This window comes from Apis dorsata, unplaced genomic scaffold (assembly GCF_000469605.1).
Source record: "Apis dorsata unplaced genomic scaffold, Apis dorsata 1.3 scaffold_99, whole genome shotgun sequence".
Classification (NCBI taxonomy): Eukaryota; Metazoa; Arthropoda; class Insecta; order Hymenoptera; family Apidae; genus Apis; species Apis dorsata.
In genome coordinates, this window is record NW_006263397.1 from 195,766 (window position 1) to 206,691 (window position 10,926).

Consider the following 10,926-nt stretch of genomic DNA (forward strand, 5'->3'; position numbering starts at 1 on the left):
CCTAGATCTCTTTTGATTTGATTCTGCTCTTCTTTTTTCTTTTCTAGGAAAACTCGCGCATAGGTATATTTTTTAGCGGAGAAAAGAGATTTTTGGAGAGATTTCGTTTGATTCTGAGGAAGGGGAATGTACAGAGATTTATGCATTTCGTATTTTGTGGAAATTCCCGGTAATCGTACATTTCATCTGAAAATAATTCTTTTTCTCAAAAGTAAATGTCAGAAGCAAAATTTAAAAGTATTGATATTTGAATAGAATATTATCCAAAAATACTTGAAACTTATTTTCCTTTCTCTGATTAAATAAAAATCTTTTATCGTAATTAAAGCACTTCCTAAAATCATTCAAACAATTCATCTCCTCTTCTAAAAAATCTGCACATCCCGATACTTTCCCAAAGAATAATTAACAAACGATTGGTCAGGGATCAAATCCATAGCGAACGAGAAAGGGGGGTGCGACGATTTTTAAGGGGATTCGCGTCGATTCGATCCGGAAGAGGAGGTGGACGTGGTCTCTGTTCACACCTCTCGAGATCGGCGTTTGAAAATTCGCCTCTCTCGAGTCGGGGTTGAAGCTGAACTTCGGGCCACGTGTCGAGCGGCACGTGTCGGGAATATTTCGGGACGCGTTATTCACGCAATGACAGCAGAATGAATCGCAGCACGTGCTGCCCGACGTTTGACTGATATTCCCTGTGTGCGTGTAGCTAATCTTGGTCGCGGTACAACGTATTCGAGATCGCGTTCGATCGCGGTCACACGAGATCACTGACCGGATTCGGATCAGGATACGTGTTTGGATACATTCGTAATTGGATACATTCGAGATTTGAATCAATGGTTCGCGGAGGAATGCGTGGAAGGTAAATCGGATTTAGAATGATTTTCGAATAGTCATAACGGATACTTCCAGTTACACTTGTTTATGGATTCTTTTATTAATCGCGGGAATGATAAAAAAAGGAGAAGAAATCGATCGAAATCTGATAATTGTTGAAACGATTCCTAGCATTATATTTCCTTTCGATAAAGTTTTTTTCCTATTTCTTCTACCTTATAATATTGCTCCATTGTTTATACGTTTTATTCAGATACATAAGGAAGTGGCACATCGACAGGTTGATAACAGGTTTATAGTAGTACCAAGCTATCAGTGACCAAAAGTAATGATACATGTAGCTACGAGGCAAGAGATTGCGGTATTCGAGATAGTGAGAGCTTTGTGTTTTACCTTTCCTCCGAACTTTTAAAATTTCACGTTGTAAAGAAGGAAGATGCTTTTAAAGATTATCACGAAAGTTTTTTTCTCAATAACGTGTGAATCAGAAATTTGCGTGACCAGTGTCTATAATAATTCTGAAAACGATTTCCACGCTTCTTCTATTTTCATCAGATTCTTGAATAGAATCCTTGGATAGATTCCTTTTTAAGCTCGATGTTTAATTCGAGAACAACAATTGAAAACTTGGTTAAAAAGAGAGGAAAATTCAGGAATCATTCCATTTTCTTTCCCCCCAGCTATGGCGATTCAACGAACTGTCTTGATACCAAATAAAGCATCGAAAATTCGAGTTTCGAGGGGAGCTGGAAACAATGGGAGCTTACAAATTGAGTGGGACGACCGATGTAACGTCACTGCGGTATCATCGTCTCGCGAGGTACCACCGACTCCTCCATTGTTCCCTCTTCCGAGGAGCACGGCGGAACTCGTGCCGATTTACTCGGGTGTAACGTCGATCTAAGCGATATCTCCTTTCTTGCCCGGCCTTATATAACCCTCCCAGCCAACAGTCGCGAGTGAAATGTAGCCACGACGCCTTCTGCGATCCGATCTGACGTTTACATAACCTCGTCCTCGTCGTTTTTCCTTCTTTCTTTTTCTTACTCCGCTTTGTACATCCTTATAAACATTCTCTTTTTCTCTCTCTCTCTCTTTTTTTTTGATAAATTATACATATAAAAGAGAGATATATAGATCAATGATTTTTAAGTAATATTCTAATGAACATTGGTAAAAATCAATTTTTTAAAACCTATTGCCTTTGGAATGTAACGTGCTGCTTGAAAATAATAGATACACCCCTGATTACGCAAGATTTTCCTCTATACAATTTTGAAAGTTAATCGCTTATTAATTTTCAAGATATTGATCATTTTCATCTTTTATATCAATATTTTCTCTATTTAGATCCTATTAAAATTACGAGTTTTTCCTACTCTTGAAAACCCGTTGCCGATTTTTAAAATTTCCTTAAAATAGTGTTAAATAGAATCGCGAAATAAAAATTAATATGTACTTTTGCCAACTTCTTAAATCTCCCTCGTATTCGATACGCGAAATAGAATAAGTTTCGCGGGATCATCGACACCGAAGAATTCAATGACTCACCATCGTCGGTGCGTTTTCTCTTGATGCTGTTGCCGTTCGGGTCCTGGTGGTGCGCCGGGATTCCCAGGATGCCGCTGATGCTGTAAGCGTTGGGAGCGGTCGCCGCCGGGTGACCCGCCGCCGTTGCAGGTGCATGGGCTATCACCGACACGGAACCACCTGATCCTGGCTGACCTTGCTGCTGACCTTGCTGCTGCTGCGCCTGCTGTTGTTGATGCGCGTGCTTCGCCTTCTCCGCCGCTTTGTTCCTCACGATTCTACGGACAATGCAGGCGTGCAGCCACCAGTGTGTATAGAGTTACTACCAGAGCCATTAGGGGGGCCGCGATCTCTGCGGTTTCGATCCGAGTTTATCGGGCGTGTGACTCGGATTGATCGGGATTAAATGGGTGGAATTCTTGGCAAGGAGTTATATAATATCATTCTCAAGCATTCCTCCATTTAAAAATATGAATCTAATTTTCAAAATGGCATAATAATGATACCAGAGAGATTGTGATAAATCTTTAAACAATCCTTAATAAAAGGTACTTATAAATTTAATTTACTACTGCTTAGAATAGAATATGACGTGTAATGAAACAATTGTTGAAGAAAATAAAAATTTTCCCCAATTTCTTACAATTAATGAATGATTGATGCACGATCATTCCCCTCCAATTATCATTATATACTCTGCTTGGCTACACACAACGGTGGTGGTAGCAACGTGTCGTTCGCCATTGTTCCAAGTTACTTATAAATTTAATATACATTTACTACTGTTTAGAATCGAATATGACGTGTAATGAAACAATTGTTGAAGAAAATAAAAATTTTCCCCAATTTCTTACAATTAATGAATGATTGATGCACGATCATTCCCCTCCAATTATCATTATATACTCTGCTTGGCTACACACAACGGTGGTGATAGCAACGTGTCGTTCGCCATTGTTCCGGACAGGCATGTCAGAGCGCCTCCACCTTCGATACGGAACAGCCAACGTGACTCTGCGGAACGGTCGCGTATCATAATCGCATCAAGGAGTCGGGCGGACATCAGCCAGATACAAACGAAGCGCCTCCTCCCCCGTATCCTCCCGAGTCGCCCTTCCGAGTCGCCCATCCGGCATCGTGCGCCGACTGCTTATTATCCGTGATATATTGTGCGTGCGGTCAGCCAGTCCTACACCCGGTCGGTTGATCAATTATCCCGGCGAATATTCACGGCGCGACCGTGTTGTTAATCCGCACGGCTCGTTCGAGGAAGAAGCTGGCGCGAAACTGGCCACCTCTGATCGACTACCGCCCCCCCTCTCTTAAGATCGCTCAGAGAAAGATTAAATAGAGTATATAATAGTCTAGTTTGGGATATAAGAGAAAATTGAAACTACTTTTTAGCGAAATTTTTTCGACTGAAAGTATTTCTTCTTCCAAGTGTCTTAGTTTTCAAGTGACGTTGTATCTTTGCTTTTGTTTTCCAATTTCAATATTTCATATAAAAAGTGTATTTTTATAGAGATTCCAATAGCGAAACAATTTTTAATCAGTTAGTGTATCGTGTGAATGTAAGGATAAGGTTTTATTAATGGAAATTGGCGATGGGCTAACGCGTAATGGATGGACATTAAGTCGTTCGTTTCTGGCGTGGATGTGTTTGTGGGCTAGGTAATCGTGGGGGTGCGAGCTACGGCGATCAATCAGATGACACCTGTTGCCCGATCTCCCTGGCTCGTTCGCCACCTTCGCCAATTCGCAACAATTAGCAACGATCCTTATCAGGGTTAGACTCTGGGGTGACGCCGTGTCCTGACACCGATACCTCGAAGGTATAATTTGTATCACCCATTCGTGTACAACTATCGTACAATTCAACGATATAAAATGTTAAAATAGTAGGATTATCGATTCTCGTTAATTCAGCTTCATATCAGAACGAATAAACTAATCTAGAAAAATATAATCTAATCTATAATATAAAATGTTCAATATTTTCCGATATCATTAAACTTTGTGCAACAAATTGTACGTTCCCAGTTTACGATTACGAGAAATTACCCCTTCCCTCCGGCTCCTTTCCTTCTTTACACCGTGAAGCATCGTGAAAGGAAGAATGGCCGCCGTTGCGCCACACCCGCCTCGCGCTTTAATTACCGAAACGCGGGGAGGACTTTGATCCACCGACCGATTCAGAGATGGTCGGCAACACCGCGAAACTCGCGTTAAAACGCGTGGCGAGAGGGTATTATGGCAGGGCTGTGTAATGAGCGCGATCGACGATCTAATAAGCGCGCGAGCATCGGCACAACAGGTGCAGATTTTATCGTGCGTGCACAGATGGTGCGAACACGTTGCCACACGCCGCGTTTCGAGAGGGCCGAATAAAACGGGCTGTTTTTCGCAGACGCCGTGCCTTCCATCTTCTAATTAGCATCGCGTTCAGCTACGCTTTTCCTCGTTATCGATGCATTTATAAGTATCAACGACCGGTTATTAACGTTGCTCGTCTGCGAAAAACGTGGCTTGCACACGATTTACGTAACATTTCGCGCGCACGTAAAGTGTATCGATTCGATCCTTTGTGTTCTCGAAAATCCTCGAGGAGGATTGGAAATCCATTCTTTTAATGAACTCTGTTTGACTCTGTTCATCAATATTTATTACAGTTTTTATTTCAGCTTGCCATCGATGGCTGATTAGATGATACTAAATTATATCTTTGAAAGTCTTTGCGTGGCTATTTTACAATGGCACACGAATTCATTGTATTCAATATCTTTGAATATTCATGTTGAAAATTTATCGTTTCTTCTCAATTTATCGATATTTGATTGGACGACTTTTATATTTAATTATATAATTATTATATTTATATTTAATTCTTTATTAAGATTTGATATTATTTATATCATTTTTATTATAAAATATAATATAATTTATAGAAAGACTTCAAGTTAAATTAAACTATTAATCTTCAAAATTAAATATAAAAATTATTTTTAAATTTTAATTATAAAATGATCAACAAATAATATAAATATTAAAATTCTGTATATTATCTTAGCTTTATGATCAGAAATATTAGGATCATCGGTAAAATTAATTATTCGAATAATTAAGTTCTCCAGGCTCATGAATTAAAATTTATAATACAATTGTTACCAGACATACATTTTTAATAATTTTCTTTATAATTATTCCATTTTTAATTGGTGGATTTGGTAATTTAATATTAGGATCACCAGATATAGCTTTTCCACGAATAAATAATATTAGATTTTGATTATTACCTCCTTCATTATTAATATTACTATTAAGAAATTTATTCTATCCAGAAACAGGAACATTTATCCTCCTTTATCTGCATATTTATATCATTTTTCACTAGATTTTGCAATTTCTTCACTTCATATATCAGGAATCTTTTTAAAAAAAAAAATATTTTTAAATAATCTATCTGTAATATCAAAAATCACGATATTACTTTATATATTATAATTGGCCTGTGCGAATCGATTAAACCCACAGGACATTTCCCCATAAAATTTTGAATAATCTTTCCTTCGGAGTGGCTTTTCCGCGGAAAAGAGGGTGAAACTCTCGCCGCTGGAAAATCACATGGCGGTTTCCATTCACGAGGGGGATGGGGGATCACCAGGGCCTCGCCAATCGTTCGCGGTGCCGAGCAAGGCAGAGGGATTTTCCCTCCCTCCCTGTTCGCCGCGGTGTTTCTCTCCTTCCCTCTCACGTGGCCACGACGTCTTGGAGAGACCAGAGGTGGCGCCTGGAGGAAGGCCGAGCAGAATTATGAGGGTAGAGCGTGTCGAGGGTGCCACGTGGGAAGAAGCTATGCCTCCCCTGGCGCCATCAGATCGTTCCCCAACGGCCACTCCTGAACTAAACTGCTCGACTATCTGGCTCTCCAAGTGCCACCACGAGCTCAACTTTTCTTGTCCTTTGTCTCCTCCCCGAACAACGTTTAAATCACGTTTCGACAAACAAATTAAATGGTTCGTTCCGATAGATAGAGTCACGATACACACATATATATATACATATTAAAATGATCATCATCTCTGAAAAATATTTTTGTAATAATTAATAATACTCCCACATACAGCTACAAAAATTCAATATTATAAAAATGAACCGTATATATATATTTGCCACGATACAAAAAAATTCTTATATTACTAAGCGTAATTTTTCGCCTATCCCATTTGAAACAAATTCATCGCAATGCACCGATTTACATTGACGTTGGAATCCCATAAAATGGATCGTCACCGGTGAGCCACGGCGTATATGAAGCATAATACGAGTGTAGATCGATACTTTAAGACGCTTCCCGATCGCCCACCTTCTCGAGATCAGCGTAAAATTCGCAGAGAGTAGGGTGGAGAGAATAGTCAGGCACGGGTGTGGGAAGGAATAGAAGGAGGAGGAGGAAGAGGAGGAGGAGGAGGTTCAGCCGTTGCCACGGCTCTGGAACCACAAACTTTAATGTTGGCATTACTTTTATGCGCGACTTTATGCCAAGTATCCCATCAAATATATGACCCAAGCTCCTGCACGCTTCCCGGGGGAGGGGGAGGCGAGTACCTTCGCTGAAACCTTCGCTTTTCCATCCCCTCCCTCCCCCCTCTCGCCCTATATTCGCCCCGACCAACCCCCCGTTTCCACGCGCGGCTAAATTATTGCGAATAAAACTTTATACTCAAATTACCTCTACGCCAACTTTATCGCATTTCACCGGTAAAGCCGCCGCCACCCCTCTGACAGTTCTCCTCTCCCTCTCTCGAATCACCTCATCCCACCACGCTCGATGGACTTAAATTTTCCACCAGGAAACCGAGTTAATTTCTACGGATTAAATATATCCATCGTCCTGTCGAACTTTTTTTCTTTTTTTCCTTATCGGGATTAACCCTCGATCGATACTCGTGATTCGTTTCCGTAGAAACGTAGATTGTTGAAATATTTTATATTTTCGAATAATTATACATAAAAGTATAAATATTTTTGAATGACAATATATCACTAGGAAAAGACAGAAATTGATCGCACGAACTTTATCGAAATATTACCATCAAAAATAATAGATTCGTGGATAAGGAAACAATATAATACATCTCTCATTGAAATAATTCGATCGAAACCGAGCAATCAAATTCACGTTAACGCGACTAAAAACTTATTGCGTGCCGTTATATTCGCATATCTCCTCGAGGATTGCGGGGGATTTCGAGGATTTACCAGTCTCTTTCGGGGGCAGATGCTTCGAGGACGGATCCTCCCCTTTCTCTTTAACCCGAAGTCAAGAAAAGAGAACGTTGGAACGTTGGGCGGTGGAGTGGATATAGAGAGGAAGAGAGAGGGAGGAAAAAGAGGGTCAGAGGGAGCACGGATGCCAGAGCGAGAAAGGGAGAGAGGGAGAACTATTTCGCCGAGCTGTAGACACAATACGGGACTCGCTCCACGGCCATTGTACGCCCTTCAGAGGCGCACAATGGCTGGAAAAGGTGTATCCTGATATTCCACCACCTCTCTCTCGAGGCTGTAATGTACCCCGGGACCGTGCTGTACTTGCCTCTTCTCTGGTGTGATTCTTGAACAAAAGCCACGGTGGAGGAAGCTACGGGGTGGGGGAGGGAAGAGGTTCACTCCGTTTCTCCCGCCAGTCCTATCTTTTCGCGGCTGGCGTTAATTATTTTTACTTGCCGTGATCACGACATACGTTCCGAGTCCAATTTATCTCTTTCGATATATAAATATTCCCCTGGAATGATTCTCGACGATTTTTTTTAATATCTCGTCGAATACCGAAAGTGTTCCATTCGATAATAAAAATCACCAGAGGTCAGAGATCTATCTTGAGTTCAATAATACCAGGTAAAATCTTCGACAACAACCTTTCGAAACTATTCGATACGAACGAAGAAATAACAATCTCGTCGATATATATATATGTACATAAAACTCACACTGGAAGAAGGATCGTATGAATGGCGGTGAGCGCATTCCCGATGCCCAAGGGTGTGTCGAAAGACGCGTCCACGCGGTAGGAAGTCAGGTATAGGTTGGATTAAAGCACGGTGGCACGGTACCCCAGTAGTCAGTTTGATGAAGTGTTCCCTTGCTCGGCTACGTATACGGGGACGAGTATATTATTATATCCGGGGACGTAGTTCGCATTGTCAAACAGCAGCTGCCCGTGCACACAACTATATTAACCGTGACATCCCACGGCCGCTACGAATACATCTCTTTCCACGTCAGTTGCGTGTGTCAGTGCGCAGTACGGAGAGCCGGCTAAAAGCGTGTTTGCGTGTTTGTTTGCGATGGCTGGCGTACGGGCAACAAAAGCTTTACGTCTCCTCCAACAATGATACGAGGCGAGTCAACAGTCACTGGAGAGGATCCTCCATGAGCACAATGTAGCACACGAGATTTATAATATATCGCCTAGGAACGACACCTCTCGCCCCTCGAACACTCGTAGTCAAGAGGGTACCACTACAGTCTATCTAGAAGCCATTATGCGATTTCGAGGGCAACTGATTTATGCGAGAAACGATCTCGAGAGAGAGGATCTTGTTACGAGGAGTTGTCGATCCTTCAAATTCTTCCGGTCTTTGCCATTTCCATCCCGATGCAAATTTTAAGCTTCGTGATTCTCCACCGTATCGAACGTAAACGGAACGTTAAGATTTTTCTCTCGTCACAAATGAAACTTCGACACTTTAACCTCTATTTTCCTTCTTATTAAGAATCCATTTGATCGAATAATCGAAATTGTTGTTATGTAAAATGAAAATTATTGAGGATTCACTTATTGAAATTACACGATGCGATATCTTTGAAATATTTCAATCAGAATTTGATTAATTAAATGTAATAGTTTTATAGAGCATATCGCGTGAACGATCGTAGATAGCTGAATCCCAGATAGATTTGAGCGCGGCAGAGTGACGTCGCCATTTTGTGCCACGCTCGATTACTGGGCATATCATGGGTGGCGCACAATAATATTCGATTAAACTTCTCCGTGATTACTTCATTGGAGATAGCCGATTAATCTTCGAATATTCGATGGTTCATTAACTGTCAATCATCGGGCGTCATCAGGTTATTAAACGGCTGTATCCGCGAGTCATCGCCGGTCACCGCACAAATTCCCTCCGTCCTTCCCTTGTTAGCGTGGCGCTGCGATAGTCTTCCGTATTAGTCATGGTGGCGTTGCTTTATCAAATCCAACTGGCCGTTTCCATTAAATCATCCTCTGAAATCCGTTGACTCGGTTTCGACTAAATTAACTCGTCGTTCAAATTTTCTTATGCGTCTCAACTTTTAGATTCCAGATTCGCAAAGTTTCGAAACGAAAATTCAATTAAATATTTGAAACATCACGGCCATAAATCATTTTACCTTTCTTCGTAAATGTATCTCAATGAAATTGTAAATTATAAAAGAAGAGAGGAAAGCACAAATATTTCAATCAAATATAATCAATCTTTGATTCAGAAAATAGTAAGAATAAATGAAGAGACAAAGCGTGAAAAAAAAAAAATAATAACGATATCGGATAAGTAATGTGCTCCTTAGTATCCTTGATCATGGACAAAGCATGGACGATTTTGAGTGGTGCACCGGCCGAATAACTCCGGTATTCCAGCACTCGGCAAAGAACAAAAGCATTATGGGACGGCAGAGTAGGCGGCCATCCGGTTTCATTGCGGTTCCGTCTGTCCTCTGACGTTTCCACGGCAACCTGGATTGCGTATCTCGGCCTGGTCCTCTCCTTGTTGTTGTGGTCGTGGCCGTCGTCGTCGTCGACGTTCAACCCCTGAATCCCTCCCTCCCTCTCTCTCCCTTTCCACAGCATCGTTTCGACGCCGGGAGTATACCGTAATTGTAACTTCATTTGAGGCTAATTTCGACCGAGGGGGTATGATGAAACGCGGTAATAATTGCGTTATCCAGACAAAGGACGGTTATGGATACGCGCCGCCGCCGCCGCAGCTCTCAACGTGTACCATCATCCCCTAGGTAGGATCCTCGAGGTCCAACCCCGAGGGTGCTCCCTCGCTTTACGTAGGAGGGGTCTATCTATCCGCGCTCCTGCAAATATGGCTGCTTTAACGAAACTTCACCGTGCACCCATATTGTCTCTCCTTCCAACATGTATCCGGCCTACATTCGCCCCTCACCTTTGATTCTACCCCTCAAAGCAAATCAAATCTTCTTCTCCTCTTTTTCCTCCAAATTCCAACTAATCCTTTCGAAGAAGGAAAAATTAGAGAGAGAGAAGTAAAGCTTCGTCCTCCTCTTTTTCCTCTTTTTCCAAGATCACGTCGGGGAGGGAAGAGGTTTCCTTTCCGCGGAGCCGATGGAATGGTAAATAAGGGAGCCGGTGGGCAGGCAGTTTATTTATGGGGATGTAATTTAATAAGCGAAAGATGAACAGGGAGATACCGGTGACGCGGAGCGGAAAGTCGAAAGTGGCATGAAAGTAGCAGCCATCCCATTGGCCGCCCCTCTCTCTCTCTCTCG

General features: G+C 41.8%; 1 protein-coding gene across 1 annotated transcript in view; it reads right to left on the reverse strand.

Annotated features, from left to right (window-relative positions):
• LOC102671115 (paired box protein Pax-5-like) overlaps positions 1 to 10,926 on the reverse strand; it is a 135,173-nt gene that overhangs the window by 10,741 nt on the left and 113,506 nt on the right. The window contains exon 5 of the mRNA XM_031508790.1: positions 2,392 to 2,648. Within this exon, the coding sequence (XP_031364650.1) occupies positions 2,392 to 2,648 (257 nt within the window). The remainder of the gene's footprint in view (positions 1 to 2,391; positions 2,649 to 10,926) is intronic.